The sequence below is a fragment of the Salvelinus fontinalis genome, chromosome 20, assembly GCF_029448725.1.
Source record: "Salvelinus fontinalis isolate EN_2023a chromosome 20, ASM2944872v1, whole genome shotgun sequence".
Lineage (NCBI taxonomy): Eukaryota > Metazoa > Chordata > Actinopteri > Salmoniformes > Salmonidae > Salvelinus > Salvelinus fontinalis.
In genome coordinates this window covers 31,059,770-31,085,836 of record NC_074684.1, presented here as the reverse complement: position 1 = coordinate 31,085,836, position 26,067 = coordinate 31,059,770, and the positions used below count along the sequence as shown (strand labels likewise).

At 45.6% G+C, this 26,067-nt stretch overlaps 1 protein-coding gene across 1 annotated transcript; it reads left to right on the top strand.

Moving 5' to 3' along the window:
- Positions 1 to 24,899, top strand: prep (prolyl endopeptidase). The gene is given in 16 exon segments (XM_055873212.1): positions 1 to 155; positions 597 to 671; positions 5,305 to 5,438; positions 5,773 to 5,903; positions 6,402 to 6,611; positions 6,710 to 6,831; positions 7,226 to 7,331; positions 9,171 to 9,362; positions 11,275 to 11,305; positions 11,307 to 11,470; positions 12,046 to 12,149; positions 13,330 to 13,466; positions 16,981 to 17,075; positions 19,368 to 19,499; positions 19,736 to 19,892; positions 23,645 to 24,899. Coding segments are annotated over 16 exon segments (2,127 nt in total). The 5' UTR covers positions 1 to 113; the 3' UTR covers positions 23,940 to 24,899.
- Positions 24,900 to 26,067: the final 1,168 nt, after the last annotated feature.

The window sequence follows — 26,067 nt, the reverse complement described above, 5'->3', positions numbered from 1 at the left end:
GCTTCAACATTCAAGTTGATGTTTGTTCGGATCCAGAAAGTCATAACAAAACCAGTCATTCATTCTTTTACACAACTTTTCTTATTACGGAATCCCGAACAGTCACTTCTAAAATGTCTTTCCAGTACCCACATGCTTACCGCGATGAGGCAGTTGTAAGTAACACGCTAACTAGCTTGTTATCTAGCGAGACATGTCACTTTCAAGTAAATGGTGAGGAGCTAGCCACTTGCTAGCTAGCTTGTTCTTTATAACCCAGTGAGCGTGTCATGTACCGGCACTTGATAGTTAGCCCTCTATTTAGTTGGATAGCTTTGAGGCTACTAAAATAACTTAGCTAGTAACGTTATTTTAACAAATGCACATATCAACCGAGTTCGCTAACTTATCTTGTAGGATAGCTAGCTCAAATGAATGAGCCAGCTAGCTAGGATTTTGTTAGCTTTATTTCATGTTAGCTGCTAGCCATGCCTAGGCTTGTCATTTTAACTTAGCTAGTTATCACATAACAGCCAGCAGCAAACGATGAATGATCAAAGTTGTTGGCTGACTGCTGGCGCACATTCAGGATTTCACCGGCTGGTTATTTCTGACAGGCAGATGACTACCATGGCAACAATATTCCTGACCCGTACAGTTGGCTGGAGGACCCAGACAGTGAGAAGACGCAGGTAAATGTTATCTGTCATGTCACTCCAAATATGGTGTGTATTTCAGCACCACTAGCTCAAGGAATGTTGTGGCAACGTTACCAGCCCGTTTGTCTGGGAGTTCTTAGTGTCCATTTGGTGACAGAAATTTACATGAAATGTAATATTAGCACCATTATCTAGGTATAAAGTTAATTGGCCAATGTGGATTGTGTGCCACTGTCAACTCCTTCCCACAATCAAGGACAAAGACCCATGTCTGTATTGTCTAACAAATATTGGACAGTCAAGTCACTAACTCGGCATATACCTAGAATGTCTTAACATACCGTTGACATAGGCAGCTGCTGGATTCCCGAGCTGGCAGTGATTTTATTTGGCCCCCCTCAAGTCTTCTGAGCAAAAAATTATATAAAGAACAGTGTTTATTTTTGGACATAAAAGATGGTAAAAATACCAGCAAATCAACTGCAAGTGATTTTAATTTTGGAAATCTGTTCCAAAGTATTCCCGCACATAATAAAGATATGTCAAATCAAATGTATTTATTTATGTGATTTTATTTATATATGTGATTGTATATAAATGTGAGTAAGGTTTGAAATAATTTAATTTATAATAATAATTTTTAGTTAATTATTATATCTGTTTGGGCTTCTTGCAGTCTACAAATGATTTGTAATTATGTTCCAGTCCCTGACCATTCGCTCATGAAAAGTTGATGATCCCTGAACTACTGACACTATAGATCAGTGGATCCAAAACTTGTTTGACCCATGACCCCATTTTGATAAATGAAAATTCTCGTGACCCAACCATGTGAAAAATTATGTCATTAACAGCCAACAAGTTAACTTTTTTAATTGGGGCTATGACAGTCAATTGCAAAACATTCTAACAGTATTTCTGATTGTATTCTCAACTCACCATCACATACTTTAAGGTGGGGCTATGAGAATCAATTGCAAATTATTCTGACATAATTTCTCTTATCTCACATCCACTAATGAGATGGGTGTGCTTTATGCCTGGTCGACAGTGCGCCCTAATCTCTCCTGTCACATCCAACCTGGATCGATATTTGTCTTTAATGCAGATGAGAGCACTGAATCAGCGTACCATGAGTTTTAATGCTCGGCGGGAGACAGAACAGTATTCCCTTTGACTCAGGAACCAAAACTCTTCCATAGTGACCCGTGAATGCATGGTCTGCAGCATTTGACCACATGACAGCTCGATCAGCTGTTAGGTTTCACTTACCGGTGTAACGGATGTGAAATGGCTAGCCAGTTAGCGGGTACGCGCTACTAGCGTTTCAATCAGTTACGTCACTTGCTCTGAAACCTAGAAGTAGTGTTGCCCCTTGCTCTGCAAGGGCCGCGGCTTTTGTGGAGCGATGGGTAACGACGCTTCGTGGGTGACTGTTGTTGATGTGTGCAGAAGGTCCCTGGTTCGCGCCCGTGTCGGGGCGAGGGGACGGTTTAAAGTTATACTGTTACACCGGCATGTTAACTGAGCCAGGATCACAGTCAAATAATTTTGCTGATTTGGTCACTCATATGTAGAATATTTTGTATTTCCCCCTTTCTAAATATTTCTTACATAGGCAAGGAGACACACATTTTATTTTCATTCCACAAAGTCAACAGTCTGTTTTTTTACATCCATTGTGAATGACAACAGTTCCTCTCTCAATTCAAAAAATCTTTTGAACACTCCCCCTTGATAACCACCAAGCCTCGGTGTGAAATAGAACATTGTCCTTCTCTGATCCCATATCTCCACATACAGTAGTTTTGTGAACAGTTTGTGCACGATGTAGTTTACAATCGAAGTTACCTGCTGCATATCTCCGAGTTCTGCGCTCAGCTCTTTTTCCACAGGTTGCTTTCGGTGTATCCATTCTAGCTCAGTGAGTGTATCATACAATGCGTCCATATGGCAGAGGGAGACACATTCATAACTAGAATGCAGAGGCCTGCCCGCCGTCTCGCCATAGATGTAGACCCATCTGTGGAAAAGCCCACCATTCAATCCCATGGAATCTGTTTTTTGTCAATATAGCCATGCAGCACACCGAACATCCCCTGTGCCGTTTCATGCTCGGGAATTGTGAGACAGAACAATATGTCCTCTTAGAGAACACCTGTAGTGAACAAAAGTCAATGCTTGGGCATCTCGGCCCTCACAGCTAACATCCATTTGGAGAGGGGAGTTTTTGAGTCATTCAGTCATTTCCTCTTGATTGCTAGCCATAGCATAAATTGTTAGTTTCACATTGTTATCTGACAGAAGTATTGATGTGAGTTTCTGTGCCGTTGCCTCCCCACACATTGTTTTCACCATATCAATTGCGGCCGGTAATATCAGTCTCTGCAATAGTTTGTGGTTTCTTTGCGTAGTGGGCTGAGCCATTCACAGTGGCCTTTTCCCACTACCTAAGGGTGCTCTCTGGTTGAATTTTTACTTTTATATTTGAATAATTTTCAATTAGGTTTTTAATGTTAACCACATTAAAATTATTTTGAGAGACGAAAACAATTATTATATATTTTTTTACCAGGATTTTGGAAATTCTCTCACATCCCCCATTTTCATATCAGGCGACCCCTATTTTAGGATCAGCTGCGTAGATGTTGCAACCAGCCCCACCTTCTGTGAGTTAGTGGTCATTGCAGTGGTGTTCATAAACTCAGAAAATAAATATCCTCTCACTGTCAACTGTGTTTATTTTCAGCAAACTTTTTTATTTTTTATTTTTTTTATATTATTTTTTTATCCCATTTTCTCCCCAATTTTCGTGGTATCCAATCGCTAGTAATTACTACCTTGTCTCATCGCTACAACTCCCGTACGGGCACGGGAGAGACGAAGGTCGAAAGCCATGCGTCCTCCGAAGCACAACCCAACCAGCCGTACTGCTTCTTAACACAGCGCGCCTCCAACCCGGAAGCCAGCCGCACCAATGTGTCGGAGGAAACACCGTGTACCTTGCCCCCCTTGGTTGGCGCGCACTGCACCCGGCCCGCCACAGGAGTCGCTGGAGCGCGATGAGACAAGGATATCCCTACCGGCCAAACCCTCCCTACCCCGGACGACGCTATGCCAATTGTGCGTCGCCCCACGGACCTCCCGGTCGCGGCCGGCTGCGACAGAGCCTGGGCGCGAACCCAGAGACTCTGGTAGGGAGGCATTTTCAGCAAACTTAACATGTAAATATTTGTATGAACATAACAAGATTCAACAACTGAGACATAAACTGAACAAGTTCCACAGACAAGTGACTAACAGAAATGGAATAATGTGTCCCTGAACAAAGGGGGGGTCATTATCAAAAGTAACAGTCAGTATCTGGTGTGGCCACCAGCTGCATTAAGTACTGCAGTGCATCTCCTCCTCGTGGACTGCACCAGATTTGCCAGTTCTTGCTGTGAGATGTTACCCCAGTCTTCCACCAAGGCACCTGCAAGTTCCAAGGACATTTCTGGGGGGAATGGCCCTAGCCCACCCTCCGATCCAACAGGTCCCAGACGTGCTCAATGGGATTGAGATCCGGGCTCTTCGCTGGCCATGGCAGAACACTGACATTCCTTTCTTGCAGGAGAACTGCACAGAACAAGCAGTGTGGCTGGTGGCATTGTCATGCTGGAGGGTCATGTCAGGATGAGCCTGCAGGAAGGGTACCACATGAGGGAGGAGGATGTCTTCCCTGTAACGCACAGCGATGAGGTTGCCTGCAATGACAACAAGCTCAGTCCGATAATGCTGTGACACACCGCCCCAGACCATGACGGACCCTCCACCTCCAAATCGATCCCCCTCCAGAGTACAGGCCTCGGTGTAACGCTCATTCCTTCGACGATAAACGCGAATCCGACCATCACCCCTGGTGAGACAAAACCGCGACTTGTCAGTGAAGAGCACTTTTTGCCACTCCTGTCTGGTCCAGCAATGGTGGGTTTGTGCCCATAGGCGACATTGTTGCCGGTGAGGTCTGGTGAGAACCTGCCTTACAACATGCCTAAAAGCCCTCAGTTCAGCCTCTCAGCCTATTGTGGACAGCCTGAGCATTGATGGAGAGATTGCGTGTTCCTGGTGTAACCCAGGCAGTTGTTGTTGCCATCCTGTACCTGTCCCGCAGGTGTGATGTTCAGATGTACCAATCCTGTGCAGGTGTTGTTACGTGTGGTCTGCCACTGCGAGGATGATCAGCTGTCCGTCCTGTCTCCCTGTAGCGCTGTCTTAGGCGTCTCACAGTACGGACATTGCAATTTATTGCCCTGGCCACATCTGCAGTCCTCATACCTCCTTGCAGCATGCCTAAGGCACATTCACGCAGATGAACAGGGACCCTGGGCATCTTTATTTTGGTGTTTTTCAGAGTCAGTAGAAAGGTCTCTTTAGTGTCCTAAGTATTCATAACTGTGACCTTAATTGCCTACCGTCTATAAGCTGTTAGTGTCTTAACGACCGTTCCACAGGTGCATGTTCATTAATTGTTTATGGTTCATTGAACAAGCATGGGAAACAGTGTTTAAACCCTTTACAATGATCTGTGAAGTTAATTTGTAAAAATCCAAATATCTTTGAAAGACAGGGTCCTGAAAAGGGGACGTTTCTTTTTTTGCTGAGTTTGTCTTGTGTTTCTTCCCAGGCTTTTGTCAATGCTCAGAACCAGCTGACGCTGCCCTACCTGGAGCGCTGTGAGGTGCGGGACCTGTTCAAGGAGCGCATGACGGAGCTCTACGACTACCCCAAATACAGCTGCCCCTTCAAGAGGGGGAGCAGGTGAGAGGGGGAGAGAATGAAAGAAAGAGGGAGACTTGAGGCGGTACATGGAGGTTTTGGACTTTTCTCAATTTGTCTTTCCGTGGTTCCTCACATCCTATATCTCTGCCTTGTTCTCAACTGTAGTAGAGGGGGAGGTCCAAGCTTCATCCTCGTGTACCTTCTTGTCCAATGCATTTTGAGAAGGAAGCAAGGAGAGAGGACTTGAGGCAAGATTAATTGAGGATGAGCCAAAATACAGCCTTCCTCTAAAGATGGAGACTGTTGTCTTTTGGGTAGTTTATTTCCTTGGCTTTGTGCTGACACTTTACCCCCCCCCCCCCCCCCGCTGCAGGTATTTCCATTTCTACAACACGGGCCTCCAGAACCAGAGTGTAATGTATGTTCAGGAGAGTCTAGAGGCAGAGCCCACGGTCTTCCTGGACCCAAACACTTTCTCTGAAGACGGGACTGTCGCTTTACGAGGTGGGGGATGGAAAGATGGTCAAGCAATGCTCATTATGATGTAGAATATTGTCTTGTTTGTAATACTGTACAGATGAAGGTTTCCTTCATCACGTGTGTTTCTGACATCACGTTCTGCTGTACTGAACAGCCTAGAATCTACAAGTATACTGTATCACCCTTTACGCTGCACTGGCATGTTTAGACATCTACCACAGTTGCTGGAACCGTGCTGGAAAGGACCATGTGAAAGGGAAAGTAAAATTATAAGCCAGTACAGCTCGTGTTGGCACTAAAATACAGTAGCTACTAGAGCCTGCCAATGATGTGTATATAAACGCAATATGAATATATTTACAATGCATTCTAAATGAATATATTCAACACTATTCACAATGCATTATAAATGAACATATTCAACACTATTCACAATGCATTATAAATGAATATATTCAACACTATTCACAATGTAAATAATGTGAATGGTTTCTCTGACTATGCGCTACTTGTGTCCCTAAGGTTATGCATTCTCAGAGGACGGCGAGTACCTGGCATACGGCACCAGCGCCAGCGGCTCTGATTGGGTGGAGATGCGCTTCCTGCGGGTGGAGGGGGCCGTGGCCCTACATGACCGGCTGGAGAGGGTCAAGTTCAGCTGCATGTCCTGGACCCATGACGGCAAGGGCCTCTTCTACAACTCCTACCCCAAGCAGGAGGGCAAAAGTGACGGTGAGGGGATGTTTGGATATTTAGAGGGGAACTAGTTTGTTCCATTTCATGTTTTAGTTAAATGTATGAACACATTACTTACTGTCTCTCTCCTCTAGGGACTGAGACGTCCACGAACCTGCACCAGAAGCTCTACTTCCACGTGTTGGGGACCCCCCAGTCTCAGGACTGCCTGTGTGCAGAGTTCCCCGACCACCCTAAGTGGATGAGTGGGGTCGAGGTACGCTGCTGGACTTGGCTAGACACTAAACAGACCGGGACTTGACTGTCTCATATCTCTTAGACAATGCAGAAATGGTTCTTAACTTTAGTCCAAGTACCCTTTTGAGGAGACATAGCATGTATCCTAATATCTATCGTTCTCCTGAAGTCTGTACTCGTGAGTGAGTTTCCACCATCTGTGTTACACCAGTCCTCTCCCTTTATGTCCATAGAGGGAAGTGGACAGCACAGAATCTGACTTGTAGTTCTTGTCTTATGTCCCTGATATTTAGAATCCTGATTATCGTGTCATAATGCCTCTAGTCATCAGTGTAGGTTTCTGGTTGATTAGCGCTAGCGGCACAGTGTTGTATTAGCATTCTGAAAGGTGTCCGTGTGTGATCTCACTCCAGGTGTCAGATGACGGGCGCTACGTACTGCTGTCCATCAGGGAGGGCTGTGACCCGGTCAACCGGCTGTGGTACTGTGACCTTCAAACCACTCCTCAGGGTATCACAGGTACCATGCACACCACAACCTAATCAGATCAGTCTTTCTCTTTAGTCTCCTTAACGCATAATCACCATCCACTGACCGGCCACCATATTTGTTGTAGGGCTTTAACTTGATATGTTATCAAGAACATCCACTATCGATTGTGAATGTCTTGTATTGTCAATGTCTTGTGTTGTGAATAGGGCTGTGGCGATCATGACATTTCGGCAGCCGGAGATTGTCAAGCAAATAACTGGCGGTCTCATGGTAATTGACTGTTAATTAACATTATCACATTTAGCAACTCCTGGCTTCTACAGACCTTTGGAACATCTACATTTTAAAAAGTCTAATAAATCCATTATTTTAAACAGGTCTAAAGAAACATGATATGAAGAAAATGTAGTCTATTTCAGAAGAACAGAATAGCATACTCTGAGTTGTCCTTATGTTAGGTCTGGCTATGCCAAATGGCTGTAGGCTACACTAGTTCATTTAGCAGACAAGATTTGCTTAGAATTCTGTGGCATCGGGGCCTCCCGAGTGACGCAGTGGTCTAAGGGACTGCATCGCAGTGCTAGCTGTGCCACGAGATCCTGGTTCGAGTCCAGGCTCTGTCGCAGCCGGCAGCGACCGGGAGACCCTTGGGGCAGCGCAGTGCACAATTGGTCCAGCGTTGTCCGGGTTAGGGGAGGGTTTGGAACTTTATGTTCTTGTCCCATCGCGCTCTAGCGACTCCTGTGGCGGGCCGGGCGCAATGTACTCTGACACAGTCGCCAGGTGTACAGTGTTTCCTCCGACACATTGGTGCGGCTGACTTCCAGGTTAAGCGGGCATTATGTCAAGAAGCAGTGCGGCTTGGTTGTGTTTCGGAGGATGCACGGCTCTCGACCTTCGCCTCTCCAGAGTCCGTACGGGAGTTGCAACGATGGGACAAGACTGTAATTACCAATTGGATACCATGAAATTGGGGAGAAAAAAATAGAATGGACCATTATCATGCCTCGAAACAGAGGCAGCGGAAAATAATTAATGTCATCTATGCACTTAAATAGCAAATGGAGGACGTTTTTCCCGTGGTTCATTTTCATGCAAGCCAGGTAGGCAATACTCCTGTTGTGAAGATAAGCAATGTGCTTAATATTAGGAAAGTTGATAAATCAATATAGAAGGCTTAGCCTATAGAAAGCCTCCATTAAAAATAGCATCCCATCAGCTATCTCTGTTTTCTCACACAATTGTATAGTCTATAAAAATGTTGCGCAACATGAGCTCATGCTTGAAGTGTTTGATCAGATTTTCGGTGGCGGCAGGTAGCCTAGTGGTTAGAGTGTTGGACTAGTAACCGAAAGGTTACAAGATCAAATCTCCGAGTTGACAAGGTAAAAATCTGTCGTTCTGCCCCTGAACAAAGGCAGTTAACCCACTGTTCCTAGGCCGTCATTGAAAATAGGAATTTGTCCTTAACTGACTTGTCTAGATAAATAAAGGTAAAAAACAACAACATTTTCATCGATGTCAGAGTGATTAGAGGGACAATAGAGTGCTGAGTACCAGGCAGTTAGCAAGTTTGGTAGGCTACTAATGACCATCAGCAGCATCAGAGCTTGGAGAAGCCTAATTACCGTGACTAAACGGTCACGTGGAATTTGACTGCCTTCATGACTTGTGACTGCCTGTTTGGCGGTAATACGGTCACCGTAACAGCCCTAGTTGTGAATGTATTGTGTTGTGACTGTCTCGTGTTGTCAATGTCTTGCGTTGTCGATGTCTCGGTTGGCCCTCCCCATGTGTTGCCTTAGAGTATTTGTTTAGTTGACTGTAGCTTAGTTGAAGATGCCAAGTTATCTCTCTCCCCTCCAGGCCTGTTGCCGTGGGTGAAGCTGATAGACAACTTTGATGCGGAGTACGAGTATGTGACCAACGAGGGCACGGTGTTCACCTTCAAGACCAACCTGTTGGCCCCGCGTTACCGTCTCATCAACATCGATTTCGCCCAGCCCGCCCAGGCCAACTGGAAGGAGCTCATCCCCCAGCATGACAAGGACGTCATCGGTAGGTCACAGACTGAATGAAAGGAGATGGTTTTACCAACATAATATGCTAACTTTATAGCTCAACAACAAGAATATCCACTAAAAAGGAAAAAGTAATGTCCGCTGTTTTCTGCTCTCAATAAGTGATGTTTTTTAAAACATTTGGTAATCACTTTTCGTGATAATTTAGATAATCACTTTTTGGCAGTAGGAGCAAACAGTGAAGACATGCAGAGCCTTCAGAAAAGATTCATACCCCTTGACTTCTTACACATTTTGTGGTTACAGGCTGAAATCCAAATGTATTTTTTCACCCATCTACACACAATACCTCATAATAACAAAGGGAAAACATTTATACATTTATTGCTAATTTATTGAAAATGAAATGCATAAATATCTCATTGACATAAGTATTCACACCCCTTTGCTATGCACTCCAAATTCATCTCATGTGCATCCAATTTCTTTTGATCATCCAAATGTCACTACATCTTGATTGGAGTCCACCTGTGACCAATTAATGTTTGGGCATGATTTAGAAAGAAAACACCTGGCTATATAAGGTCTCACAGTTGACAGTGCATGTCAGAGCAGAATCTATACCATGAAGTCCAAGGGACTGTCCATAGATCTCGAGAGAGAATTGTGTTGAGGGTATAAAACGATGTCTAGAGTGTTTTCAAGAGCACATCATTGGGGAATGAAAAAAATATGGAACTGCCTGGTCGGACGGCCAGCTCCAAACTGAGCAACCGGGCAAGAAGGACCTTGGTCAGGGAGGTGACCAACAACCTGATGAACACTCTGACAGAACTACAGAGTTCCTTGGCTGAGATGGGAGAACCTGCCAGAAAGACAACAGTCTCTACAGCACTTCACCTATCTGGACTTTATGGGAGAGTGACCAGATGGAAGCCACTCCTGAGAAAGGCACATGACGGCATGCCTGGAGTTTGCAAAAAGGCACGTGAAAGACTGAGCATAAGGCAAAACATCCTGTGGTCTAAAGGGATAAAAAAAAGGAAACTATTTGGCCTAAATGCAACCCGCTCTGGAGGACAACAGGCACAGCACCTCGCCTGTCTAACACCATCCCTATTGTGAAGCATGGTGGTGAATGGAGCCAAATCCTTGATGAGAACCTGCTTCAGAGTGCAAACAACCTTAGACTGCGGTGAAGATTTACGTTCCAACAGGACAATGACCCCAAGCATACAGGCTTCATAACAAGACTGTGAAAGTCTTTGTGGCCCAGCCAATGCCAAGACTTGAAAATCTGTAAAAAGACTTTAAGATTGATGTTCACCATCGCTCCCCATCTAATTTAAGAGCTTGAAAAAATCTGCAAGGATGAGCGGAAGAAAATCCCCAAATCCAGATGTGCAAAGCTGATGCAGACATACCCAAGACGACTCAAAGCTGATGCAGACATACCCAAGACGACTCAAAGCTGATGCAGACATACCCAAGACGACTCAAAGCTGATGCAGACATACCCAAGACGACTCAAAGCTGATGCAGACATACCCAAGACGACTCAAAGCTGTAATCGCTGCCAAAGGTGCTTCTGCAAAGTATTGACTCGTGTGTGAATACTTATGTAAATGAGATATTTCTGTATTTAATTTTCAATAACATTTCTAAAACCATGTCTTCATTTAGTCATTATGGGGTATTGTGTGTAGATGGGGGAGATTTGGATTGAATACCTTTTTGAATTCAGGCTGTAACACAACGAAATGTGGAGTAAGTCGAGGGGGTGTGAATACTTCCTGAAGGCTCTGTAACAGTTTATATTTACAGTTGGTTTAAAACAGATCCTAACAGGAAATAACCTCCCTATTCTGTCTATGAATACTCTGTGTAGGTGATTGTGGTTTTTAAACTTTTAGATGGACTAAACCCCGTCTTGCGCTCCCCCTCTCTAGTGTTTGCCACCTGTACCTACAACAACCTCCTCTGTGTGTTTCCTGCACGACGTGAAGAACGTGCTGAAGATGTACCGTCTGAGCTCGGGGGAGGAGCTCAGGACCTTCTCTCTGGACGTGGGCTCTGTGGTGGGCTTCACCGGACGCAAGAGAGACTCTGAGATCTTCTACTACTTCACCTCCTTCCTGTCGCCAGGTATCAGAGACAGACGTGTGGTATCAAAGACAGACGTGTGGTATCAAAGACAGACGTGCGTTGTCGGGGACAGAGACGTGCGTTGTCGGGGACAGAGACGTGCGTTGTCGGGGACAGAGACGTGCGTTGTCGGGGACAGAGACGTGCGTTGTCGGGGACAGAGACGTGCGTTGTCGGGGACAGAGACGTGCGTTGTCGGGGACAGAGACGTGCGTTGTCGGGGACAGAGACGTGCGTTGTCGGGGACAGAGACGTGCGGTATCAGAGCACACACACACTCTGTGGTGGACTTCACCGGACGGACGCGAGAGGGAATTAGAGGGAGACGTGGATACACGAATGCTGGCATGGGCACACACACACACACACACACATGCATTCACAAATGCACACGCACACACACTCACTCAGACTTTCAACAACTTCACCTCTTTCCCGCCGCCAGGTATAGCTCATGCTATCAGACAGTCTCATACAGGTTCTTGCAGGAGTCCGTATGGATCTTCTATCATACTGCAGTGAAACAGTGACAAGTCAATGACCTGTCCTCTCCCTGTCTTTGTTCTGTTGTCCAGCCATCATCTACCACTGTGACCTGACCAAGGAGCCCCTGCAGCCCCACGTGTTCCGCGAGGTCACCGTCAAAGGCTTTGACCCCTCCGACTACCAAACCACTCAGGTAAGATACCTACAAGTGACTCAAATAAATAAATGGCATGTTCGAATCTGTTCTTTTCCCCCCTGCATTCTGAACAGCCAAAAAGCACTTGGAATCAGATATTTCAAACCACCTTTGTAGGTGGCTTGAAATCAGATACTAATCTGATTCTTGGTAACGTGACTTATCTGAACAGTCAAATTAGATTTATTTTCCCTCAAGTGGTTTGTAGACTGTTATTCGGCATATCTCGTTTCTTACTGGCTACTCCGTTGACAGTTTGACAAGAACGTGTGGTAGTCAATTAGCTTGTTAATTGTTTACCAACAAATTAGTGAACGCTCTAGAAAACTAAACAGCTACCTAGCTAGTTGACTGCTGTAACTAGACAAAAATAACTTGTTTTAAAAGTTGGATTATCTTATCCTTTGAGGCTTTTAAAGTGTTCTGAATTTGTCGGGGCATGGACTGTACAAGGTGTCAAGTGTTCCACAGGGATGCTGGCCCATGTTGACTCTAACGCTTCCCACTGTCGTCATGTTGGCTGGATGTCCTTTGGGTGGTGGACCATTCTTGATACACACCGGAAACTATTGAGCATGAAAAACCCAGCAGCATTGCAGTTCTTGACACACACCGGTGTGCCTGGCACCTACTACCATACCCTGTTCAAAGGCCCTTTTGTCTTGCCTATTCACCCTCTGAATGGCAGACATACACAATCCATGTCTCAGTTGTCTCGAGGCTTACAAATCCTTCTTTAACCTGTCTCCTCCTCTTCATCTACACTGATTGAAGTGGATTTAACAAGTGACGTCAATAAGGGATCATATCTTTCACCTGGATTCACCTGGTCAGTCTATGCCATGGAAAGAGCAGGTGTTCCTAATGTTTTGTACACTCAGTGTACACGCATCCCTTACAAATGAAAAAGAAAGTTGCACCCTCATCTGTCCTTGCGGGGGATATATTTGACCAATTTTTAGGCTAAAGATGAAACATTGGTCAAATATATCGACAGGAAGGAGTGATGAGTATGCCAATAGATTTTTCTTATGTATAGTTTCATCTTCTGTTGTTCAGCACCTCTCCTAAAAGGTCTTCTTTATTTAGATGGTTATCTATACTAATACAAACCACCAGAATTGACTGATACCATGTATGTGTTTTCACACCAACAAGCCCCTGTGTCTGTGTCCAGGTATTCTACCCTAGTAAGGACGGCACAGAGATCCCCATGTTCATCGTCCATAAGAAGGGCCTGAAGCTAGACGGCTCTCACCCTGCCTTCCTCTACGGCTACGGAGGGTTCAACATCTCAATCACTCCCAGCTACAGGTACCACCACCAGGTCACTTCCCCAGCTACAGGGACCACCACCAGGTCACTTCCCCAGCTACAGGGACCACCACCAGGTCACTTCCCCAGCTACAGGGACCACCACCAGGTCACTTCCCCAGCTACAGGGACCACCACCAGGTCACTTCCCCAGCTACAGGGACCACCACCAGGTCACTTCCACAGCTACAGGGACCACCACCAGGTCACTTCCACAGCTACAGGGACCACCACCAGGTCACTTCCACAGCTACAGGGACCACCACCAGGTCACTTCCACAGCTACAGGGACCACCACCAGGTCACTTCCCCAGCTACAGGGACCACCACCAGGTCACTTCCCCAGCTACAGGGACCACCACCAGGTCACTTCCCCAGCTACAGGGACCACCACCAGCTCACTTCCCCAGCTACAGGGACCACCACCAGCTCACTTCCCCAGCTACAGGGACCACCACCAGGTCACTTCCACAGCTACAGGGACCACCACCAGGTCACTTCCACAGCTACAGGGACCACCACCAGGTCACTTCCACAGCTACAGGTACCACCACCAGGTCACTTCCACAGCTACAGGTACCACCACCAGGTCACTTCCACAGCTACAGGGACCACCACCAGGTCACTTCCACAGCTACAGGTACCACCACCAGGTCACTTCCACAGCTACAGGTACCACCACCAGGTCACTTCCCCAGCTACAGGTACCACCACCAGGTCACTTCCCCAGCTACAGGTACCACCACCAGGTCACTTCCACAGCTACAGGTACCACCACCAGGTCACTTCCACAGCTACAGGTACCACCACCAGGTCCCGTCCCCAGCTACAGGTACCACCACCTGGTCCCGTCCCCAGCTACAGGTACCACCACCTGGTCCCGTCCCCAGCTACAGGTACCACCACCAGGTCCCGTCCCCAGCTACCACCAGGTCCCACCCCCAGCTACATGTACCACCACCAGGTCCCACCCCCAGCTACAGGTACCACCACCAGGTCCCACCCCCAGCTACAGGTACCACCACCAGGTCTCGTCCCCAGCTACAGGTACCACCACCTGGTCCCAGCTACAGGTACCACCACCAGGTCCCACCCCCAGCTACATGTACCACCACCAGGTCCCACCCCCAGCTACAGGTACCACCACCAGGTCCCACCCCCAGCTACAGGTACCACCACCAGGTCCCACCCCCAGCTCCATGTACCACCACCAGGTCCCACCCCCAGCTACATGTACCACCACCAGGTCCCACCCCCAGCTACATGTACCACCACCAGGTCCCACCCCCAGCTACAGGTACCACCACCAGGTCCCACCCCCAGCTACAGGTACCACCACCAGGTCCCACCCCCAGCTCCATGTACCACCACCAGGTCCCACCCCCAGCTACATGTACCACCACCAGGTCCCACCCCCAGCTACATGTACCACCACCAGGTCCCACCCCCAGCTACAGGTACCACCACCAGGTCCCACCCCCAGCTACAGGTACCACCACCAGGTCCCACCCCCAGCTACAGGTACCACCACCAGGTCCCACCCCCAGCTACAGGTACCACCACCAGGTCCCACCCCCAGCTACATGTACCACCACCAGGTCCCACCCCCAGCTACATGTACCACCACCAGGTCCCACCCCCAGCTACATGTACCACCACCAGGTCCCACCCCCAGCTACATGTACCACCACCAGGTCCCACCCCCAGCTACTGGTACCACCACCAGGTCCCACCACCAGCTACAGGTACCACCACCAGCTACAGGTACCACCACCAGGTCCCACCCCCAGCTACAGGTACCACCACCAGGTCCCACCCCCAGCTACAGGTACCACCACCAGGTCCCACCCCCAGCTACAGGTACCACCACCAGGTCCCACCCCCAGCTACAGGTACCAGCTACAGGTACCACCACCAGGTCCCACCCCCAGCTACAGGTACCACCACCAGGTCCCACCCCCAGCTACAGGTACCACCACCAGGTCCCACCCCCAGCTACAGGTACCAGCTACAGGTACCACCACCAGGTCCCACCCCCAGCTACAGGTACCACCACCAGGTCCCACCCCCAGCTACAGGTACCACCACCAGGTCCCACCCTCAGCTACAGGTACCGCCACCTGATTTTTTTTATTTTAATTTCCTCATGAAAGTGTACTTGTTTACTGCTATACACACAGTGGTCTTCGTAATTATTGGGACAGTGAATATTTGTCTTCTTCTTTTGGCTCTGTACTCCAGCACTTTGGATTTTGAAGTGATACAATTACTATGAGGTTAAAATACAGACAGTCAGCTTTAATTTGAGGGTATTTTCATCCATATCGAGTGAACTGTTTAACAATTACAGCATTTGTTGTACCCAGTCCCCCCATTTTAGGGGCCCAAAAGTAATGGGACAAATTCACTTGTGTATTAAAGTAGTCAAAAGTTTGGTATTTGGTCCCATACTCCTAGCACACAATGATCACATCAAGCTTGTGACTCTACAAACTTGTTGGATGGATTTGCTGTTTGTTTTGGTTGTATTTCAGATTATTTTGTGTCCAATAGAAATGAATGGGAAACAATGTATTGTGTAATTTTGGAGTCCCTTTTATTGTAAATAAGAATATATTTTGCTTCTTAACACTTCTACAGTAATGTGGATGCTACCAAGATGACTGATAATCCTGAATAAATCGTGAATAGTGAGGAAGTTAGATGCACAAATATCATACCCCTAAGACATACCAACCTCACAAGCTTTATGGAATCATAGCTGGCTACGAATATGGGACAAAATACTAAGCTTTTGACTACTTTAAAACATATAAATTGGGAGGGGGGACAATGTACAAAAGTGATGTAATTTCTTAACAGTTCACCCGATAGGAATGAAAATACAATAACGCTGACAGTCTGGATTTGAAGTGATACAATGACTGAGGTTAAAGTGCAAAGTGCTGGAGTACAGAGCCCAACAACAACAAAAATACTTCACTGTCCCAATAATTATGGATGGCACTGTATATCATTTGACTTTTAGGGCTATTTAAGATAACATTATTTGCAGGCCCAATTGTTACATATAGCACCATTTCAAATGACTATCTTGTCTTGGCTCTTCTACATGCTTTGTATCTACCTGGACTTGTTTGGACTGAGTAAAGGATGTAAGGTGATGGTCAGACTGAGGAAAGGAAGTGAGGTGATGGTCAGACTGAGGAAAGGATGTAAGGTGATGGTCAGACTGAGGAAAGGATGTAAGGTGATGGTCAGACTGAGGAAAGGATGTAAGGTGATGGTCAGACTGAGGAAAGGATGTAAGGTGATGGTCAGACTGAGGAAAGGATGTAAGGTGATGGTCAGACTGAGGAAAGGATGTAAGGTGATGGTCAGACTGAGGAAAGGATGTAAGGTGATGGTCAGACTGAGGAAAGGATGTAAGGTGATGGTCAGACTGAGGAAAGGATGTAAGGTGATGGTCAGACTGAGGAAAGGATGTAAGGTGATGTTAAATGTTGTTTCCCAGTGTATCACGGCTGATCTTTGTCCGACACATGGGAGGAGTCCTGGCTGTGGCCAACATCAGAGGAGGGGGGGAGTACGGAGAGACCTGGCACAAAGGTAACAAATCAAATGTATTTATATAGCCCTTCTTCCATCAGCTGATATATCAAAGTGCTGTACAGAAACCCAGCCTAAAACCCCAAACAGCAAGTAATGCAGGTGTAGAAGCACGGTGGCTAGGAAAAACTCCCTAGAAAGGTCAAAACCTAGGAAGACACCTAGAGAGGAACCAGGCTATGAGGGGTGGCCAGTCCTCTTCTGGCTGTGCCAGGTGGAGATTATAACAGAACATGGCCAAGATGTTCAAATGTTCATAGATGACCAGCATGGTCAAATAATAATAATCACAGTAGTTGTCGAGGGTGCAACAAGTCAGCACCTCAGGAGTAAATGTCAGTTGGCTTTTCATAGCCGATCATTGAGAGTATCTCTACCGCTCCTGCTGTCTCTAGAAATTTGAAAACAGCAGGTCTGGGACAGGTAGCACATCCGGTGAACAGGTCAGGGTTCCATAGCCGCAGGCAGAACAATTGAAAGTGGAGCAGCAGCACGGCCAGGTGGACTGGGGACAGCAAGTAGTCATCATGCCAGGTAGTCCTGAGGCATAGCCCTAGGGCTCAGGTCCTCCGAGAAAGAAAGAAAGAGAGAATTAGAGAGAGCATACTTAAATTCACACAGGACACCGGATAAGACAGGAGAAATACTCCAGATATAACAGACTGACCCTAGCCCCCCGACACAAACTACTGCAGCATAAATACTGGAGGCTGAGACAGGAGGGGTCAGGAGACACTGTGGCCCCATCCGATGATACCCCCGGACAGGGCCAAACAGGCAGGATATAACCCCACCCACTTTGCCAAAGCACAGCCCCCACACTACTAGAGGGATACCTTCAACCACCAACTTACCATCCTGAGACAAGGCCGAGTATAGCCCACAAAGATCTCCGCCACGGCACAACCCAAGGGGGGCGCCAACCCAGACAGGAAGACCACGTCAGCGACTCAACCCACTCAAGTGACGCACCCCTCCTAGGGACGGCATGGAAGAGCACCAGTAAGCCAGTGACTCAGCCCCTGTAATAGGGTTAGAGGCAGAGAATCCCCGTGGAGAGAGGGGAACCGGCCAGACAGAGACAGTAAGGGCGGTTCGTTGCTCCAGAGCCTTTCCGTTCACCTTCACACTCCTGGGCCAGACTACACTCAATCATATGACCTACTGAAGAGATGAGTCTTCAGTAAAGACTTAAAGGTTGAGACCGAGTCTGTGTCTCTCACATGGGTAGGCGGACCATTCCATAAAAATGGAGCTATACGAGAAAGCCCTGCCTCCAGCTGTTTGCTTAGAAATTCTAGGGACAATTAGGAGGCCTGCGTCTTGTGACCGTAGCGTACGTGTAGGTATGTACGGCAGGACCAAATTGGAAAGATAGTGTAGGAGCAAGCCCATGTAATGCTTTGTAGGTTAGCAGTAAAACCTTGAAATCAGCCCTTGCCTTAACAGGAAGTCAGTGTAGGGAGGCTAGCACTGGAGTAATATGATCAAATTTTGGGGTTCTAGTCAGGATACTAGCAGCTGTATTTAGCACTAACTGAAGTTTTTTAGTGCTTTATCCGGGTAGCCGGAAAGTAGAGCATTGCAGTAGTCTAACCTAGAAGTAACAAAAGCATGGATTATTTTTTCTGCATCATTTTTGGACAGAAAGTTTCTGATTTTTGTAATGTTACATAGATGGAAAAAAGCTGTCCTTGAAACAGTCTTGATATGTTTGTCAAAAGAGAGATCAGGGTCCAGAGTAACGCCGAGGTCCTTCAGTTTTATTTGAGACGACTGTACAACCATCAAGATTAATTGTCAGATTCAACAGAAGATATCTTTGTTTCTTGGGACCTAGAACAAGCATCTCTGTTTTGTCCGAGTTTAAAAGTAGAAAGTTTGCAGCCATCCACTTCCTTATGTCTGAAACACAGGCTTCTAGCGAGGGCAAATGTGGGGCTGAGTGTACAGCTGTGTGTCATCCGCATATTAGTGAAAGTTAACATTATGTTTTCGAATGACATCCCCAAGAGGTAAAATATATAGTGAAAACAATAGTGGTCCTAAAACGGAACCTTGAGGAACACCGAAATTTTCAGTTGATTTGTCAGAGGACAAACCATTCACAGAGACAAACTGATGTCTTTCCGACAGATAAGATCTAAAGCAGGCCAGAACTTGTCCGTGTAGACCAATTTGGGTTTCCAATCTCTCCAAAAGTAACACACACAACCTCTCTCAACTCAAATCCCTCTGTGTGTTTTATTCACTCACACTCACATTGATCTCTCTCTGTGTGTTTTTCTCCAGCGGGTATGCTGGCCAAAAAGCAAAACTGCTTCACAGACTTCCAGTGTGCAGCAGAGTACCTCATCAAGGAGGGCTACTCGTCCCCCTCCAAACTCACCATCAACGGAGGGTCCAACGGGGGCCTGCTCGTAGGTACGTTGCGGAACGATGGCATCACTTTTTCTTGTTGATGCTTTTAGTCATTGACCTGAAAACCCAACCCTGACACGTTCCTAAGACAGTTTTGTTGACATCCGAATGTCTGTCTGTATATACAGCGGTTTTGTCTTACTCTGTCTTTGTGTGTTTATCTCCTCACCTGTGTGTGTCTGTGTCTCTCGCTGCCTGCTAACGTGTGTATATATCTGTAACGCCCTCTGCCCTCCCAGCGGCGTGTGTGAACCAGCGGCCAGAGCTGTTTGGCTGTGCCGTGGCCCAGGTGGGCGTCATGGACATGCTCAAGTTCCACAAGTTCACCATCGGCCACGCCTGGACCACTGACTTCGGCTGCTGTGAGGTCAAGGAGCAGTTTGACTGGCTCATCAAGTGGGTGCTAGTGCTACACTTCCCTAAGCCTAGCCTGGTTCCAGATCAATTTAGCTTTGTAGCCAACTTCTATGGTGGTTGTCATGCCAGTAACCATAGGTGTTCGCTACACAGCACAAACAAATCTGGAACCTGGCTACAGTTAGGCTGTTTGGGATATTAACATTAATCTTTCAGTATTCCAGAACCGCGTCAAATGCATGTTAAGTTGTGATCGCTTGATTTAGTGTAATCCCAAAAGTGCAAACGTCAAGTGCAGCTATTTGACATACAGTGCATTCAGAAAGTATTCAGACCCCTGGACTTTTTCCACATTTTGTTACGTTACAGCCTTATTGTAAAATGTATTAAATAAAACATGTCCTCATCAATCTACACACAATACCTCATAATGACATCACAATACCCCATAATGACATCACAATACCCTATAATGACAAAGTGAAAACAGGTTTAGAATTTTTTGCAAATGTATTAAAAATAAAGACACCTTATTTACATAAATATTCAGACCTTATGAGACTCGAAATTGAGCTCAGGTGCATCCATTTTCCATTGATCATCCTTGATGTTTCTACAACTTGATTGGAGTCCACATGTGGTAAATTAAATTGATTGGACATGATTTTGAAAGGCGCACACCTGTCTACATAAGGTCCCGCAGTTGACAGTGGATGTCAGAGCAAAAATCAAGCCATGAGGTTGAAGGAATTGGTTGTGAGCGCCGAGACATGATTGTGTCGAGGCACAGATCTGGGGAAGGGTACCAAAAAAGTTCTGCAGCATTTAAAGTCCAAGAACACAGTGGCCTCCATAATTCTTAAATGGAACAAGGTTGGAACCCCCAATACTCTTCCTAGAGCTGGCCGCCTGGCCAGACTGAGCAATCGGGGAAGAAGGGCCTTGGTCAGGGAGGTGACCAAGAACCTGATGGTCACTCTGACAGAGTTCCTCTGTGGACATGGGAGAAAATTCCAGAAGGACAACCATCTCTGCAGCATTCCACCAATCAGGCATTTATGGTAGAGTGGCCAGACGGAAGCTACTCCTAAAATGCACTTGACAGCCCGCTTGGAGTTTGCCAAAAGGCAAATAAAAACCATGAGGAACAAGATTATCTGGTAACAACCAAGATTGAACTCTTTGGCCTGAATGCCAAGCGTCATGTCTGGAGGAACCTCGCACCATCCCTACGGTGAAGCATGGTGGTGGCAGCATCATGCTATGGGGATGTTTTTCAGCGGCAGGTACTTGGAATCTAGTCAGAATCGAGAGAAAGATGAACGGAGAAAAGTACAAAGAGATCCTTGATGAAAACCTGCCTAGAAGGTTCACCATCCAACTGGACAACGACCCTAAGCACACAGCCAAGACAATGCAGAAATGGCTTCGGGACAGGTGTCTGAATGTCCTTGAGTGGCCCAGCCAGAGCCCGGACTTGAAACCGATCGAACATCTCTGGAGAGACCTGAAAATAGCTGTGCAGCGTTGCTCCCCATCCAACCTGACAGAGCTTCAGAGAATCTGCAGAGAAAAATGGGAGAAACTCCCCAAATACAGGTGTGTGCCAAGCTTGTAGCGTCATACCCAAGAAGACTCGAGGCTGCAGTCGCTGCCAAAGGTGCTTCAACAAAGTCCTGAGTAATGGGTCTGAATACTTATGCAAATGTAATATTTAAGTTTTTTTTATTTTCAATACATTTGCAAAAATGTATAAACTGTTTTTGCTTTGTCATTATGGGCTATTGTGTGTAGATTGATTAACTTTAAAAAACAAAAAACAATTTGAGAATAAGGCTGTGAAGTAACAATGTGGAAAAGTCAAGGTGTGTGAATAATTGAGGATTGCACTATATCTATTAGAGGTCGACCGATTATGATTTTTCACCGCCGATACCGATTTATTGGAGGACCAAAAAAGCCGATACCGATTTATTGGAGGACCAAAAAAGCCGATACCGATTTAATCGGCCGCTTTTTAAAATGTATTTGTAATAATGACGATTACAACAATACTGAATGAAAACATATTTTAACTTAATATAATACATCAATAAAAATCTATTTAGTCTCAAATAAATAATGAAACATGTTCAATTTGGTTTAAATAATGCAAAAACAAAGTGTTGAAGAAGAAAGTAAAAGTGCAAAATGTGCCATGTAAGAAAGCTAACGTTTAACTTCCTTGCTCAGAACATGAGAACATATGAAAGCTGGTGGTTCCTTTTAAAATGAGTCTTCAATATTCCCAGGTAAGAAGTTTTAGGTTGTAGTTATAGGAATTATTGGACTATTTCTCTCTATACGATTTGTATTTCATATACCTTTGACTATTGGATGTTTTTATAGGCACTTTAGTATTGCCAGTGTAACAGTATAGCTTCCATCCCTCTCCTCGCTCCTACCTGGGCTCGAACCAGGAACACATCGACAACAGCCACCCTCGAAGTAGCATTACGCATGCAGAGCAAGGGGAACAACTACTCCAAGTCTCAGAGCGAGTGACGTTTGAAACGCTATTAGCGCGCACCTCGCTAACTAGCTAGCCATTTCACATCGGTTACACCAGCCTAATCTTGGGAGTTGATAGGCTTGAAGTCATAAACAGCTCAATGCTTGAAGCACAGCGACGAGCTGCTGGCAAACCGCACGAAAGTGCTGTTTGAATGAATGCTTACGAGCCTGCTGGTGCCTACCATCTCTGTCAGACTGCTCTATCAAGCCTCGTATTTCTGTGTGTTATAATTAAATCATAGACTTAATTATAACACACAGAAATACGAGCCTTAGGTCATTAGTTTCCGGATTCGACCATATTATCTCAAACGAAACGTTTATTCTTTCAGTGAAATACAGAACCGTTCCGTATTTTATCTAACGGGGGGGATCCATAAGTCTAAATATTCCTGTTACATTGCACAACCTTCAATGTTATGTCATAATTACGTAAAATTCGGGCAAATTAGTTTGCAAAGAGCCAGGCGGCCCAAACTGTTGCATATACCCTGACTCTACGTGCAATGAACGCAAGAGAAGTGACACAATTTCACCTGGTTAATATTGCCTGCTAACCTGGATTTATTTTAGCTAAATATGCAGGTTTAAAAATATGTATTTCTGTGTATTGATTTTAAGAAAGGCATTGATGTTTATGGTTAGGTACACGTTGGAGCAACAACAGTCCTTTTTTATATGGAACGCAGGACACGCTAGATAAACTAGTAATATCATCAACCATGTGTAGTTATAACTAGTGATTATGATTGATTTGTTTTTTATAAGATAAGTTTAATGCTAGCTAGCAACTTACCTTGGCTTCTTACTGCATTCGCATAACATGCGGGCTCCTCGTGAGGCAGATGGTTAGAGCGTTGGACTAGTTAACCGTAAGGTTGCAATATTGAATCCCCGAGCTGACAAGGTAAAAATCTGTCATTCTGCCCCTGAAGAAGGCAGTTAACCCACCGTTCCTAGGCCATCATTGAAAATAAGAATGTGTTCTTAACTAACTTGCCGAGTTAAATAAAGGTGTAAAAAAAAAAAATACAGATTTCCCATTGTTATGAAAACTTGAAATCGGCCCTAATTAATCTGCCATTCAGATTAATTGGTCGACCTCTAGTATCTATTTGTTCATGTTTGGTGTATTAAAACCTGTACACAATAGTTTTACCGTACATCATCGTCCCTGTAGAATTCTGTCCGTGGTGGACGATCATCGTCCCTGTAGAAATCTCCTCTTCTCCCTCCAGGTACTCCCCGCTCCACAACATACGCGTGCCCGAGTGCGAGGGCGTCCAGTACCCTGCTGTCCTCCTCCTCACGGGTGACCACGATGACCGCGTGGTCCCCCTACACTCCCTGAAGTACATCGCCACGCTGCAGCACGTGGTGGGCCGCTGGTCGGGTCAGAGCAATCCACTGTTCATCCACGTGGACACAAAGTCGGGCCACGGCGCCGGAAAGCCCACCAGCAAGGTCATCCAGGAGGTGGCCGACACGTACGCCTTCATCGCCCGCTGCCTCAGCCTCTCCTGGGTCAAATGAAGAGGGGAGGGGGTGGTTCCCTGTAAGTCTGTTTCTAGGGGAAGTGTCTCTATCAGTTTCTTTCTCGTTCTTTTTTGTATTGATCACTTGTTTTTGTTCAGCTGTTCTCCTTCCCTCCTCTCATCATCACTACTGTGGACTTATTCATTTGTTCCTGAGCAGTAATCAATCTCTTCCTACCTGTTTGTCAGGCCTGTATTAACCACCCCTCTCTTCCTGGTTCTCCCTTCTCAGTGTAGGCTTGCTTTGGGCATGGGCTCCAGTTCAGCCGGACTATACAGTTACCCCTCTTTCCCCCACACCCCCATGGGCCAGCCCCAGGACTTACCCCGTCTCCACCCCTCACCTCTCTTATAAGCGATTCACTATATATATATCTAAAAGAAGAAAAAAACATCTCTGAATAAACTTTGTTGTACCATTAAAGGTCAAATCCACTGCATTTAAAACAGTCAAATAATTTCATGAATTCAGAGTTTGTGTAATTATACCGAGGCGGAATATATTCCTTCCACAACCATAAGACCCACTAATCATTACATTATTTTGTCAAAATAGTTGTACCTGCTTTATTTTCTTTTATTATCACTGATCTGGCTTTCAGGTTTGTCTATAAAAATTCCCAGAACCATGCATAATGCACATTCACTAATAATGTAGCAGGTATTCTAGAAAATGAACACCGGTCTCAATCTCTCAAGCACAAGCCCACGGGCTAGTGAGTAGCCAGCTAATATTTATATTTCTAGTTCAGCCAACTTGGATCTATGTATAATTTCACAAGCTCTGGATTCAGCTAACTTGGATCTAGGTATAATTTCACTAGCTCTGGATTCAGCCACCTTGGATCTAGGTATAATTTCACAAGCTCTGGATTCAGCTAACTTGGATCTAGGTATAATTTCACTAGCTCTGGATTCAGCCACCTTGGATCTAGGTATAATTTCACAAGCTCTGGATTCAGCTAACTTGGATCTAGGTATAATTTCACTAGCTCTGGATTCAGCTAACTTGGATCTAGGTATAATTTCACTAGCTCTGGATTCAGCTAACTTGGATCTAGGTATAATTTCACTAGCTCTGGATTCAGCCACCTTGGATCTAGGTATAATTTCACAAGCTCTGGATTCAGCTAACTTGGATCTAGGTATAATTTCACTAGCTCTGGATTCAGCTAACTTGGATCTAGGTATAATTTCACTAGCTCTGGATTCAGCTAACTTGGATCTAGGTATAATTTCACTAGCTCTGGATTCAGCTAACTTGGATCTAGGTATAATTTCACTAGCTCTGGATTCAGCCACCTTGGATCTAGGTATAATTTCACAAGCTCTGGATTCAGCTAACTTGGATCTAGGTATAATTTCACTAGCTCTGGATTCAGCCACCTTGGATCTAGGTATAATTTCACAAGCTCTGGATTCAGCTAACTTGGATCTAGGTATAATTTCACTAGCTCTGGATTCAGCTAACTTGGATCTAGGTATAATTTCACTAGCTCTGGATTCAGCTAACTTGGATCTAGGTATAATTTCACTAGCTCTGGATTCAGCCACCTTGGATCTAGGTATAATTTCACAAGCTCTGGATTCAGCTAACTTGGATCTAGGTATAATTTCACTAGCTCTGGATTCAGCTAACTTGGATCTAGGTATAATTTCACTAGCTCTGGATTCAGCTAACTTGGATCTAGGTATAATTTCACTAGCTCTGGATTCAGCTAACTTGGATCTAGGTATAATTTCACTAGCTCTGGATTCAGCTAACTTGGATCTAGGTATAATTTCACTAGCTCTGGATTCAGCCACCTTGGATCTAGGTATAATTTCACAAGCTCTGGATTCAGCTAACTTGGATCTAGGTATAATTTCACTAGCTCTGGATTCAGCTAACTTGGATCTAGGTATAATTTCACTAGCTCTGGATTCAGCTAACTTGGATCTAGGTATAATTTCACTAGCTCTGGATTCAGCTAACTTGGATCTAGGTATAATTTCACTAGCTCTGGATTCAGCTAACTTGGATCTAGGTATAATTTCACTAGCTCTGGATTCAGCCACCTTGGATCTAGGTATAATTTCACTAGCTCTGGATTCAGCCACCTTGGATCTAGGTATAATTTCACTAG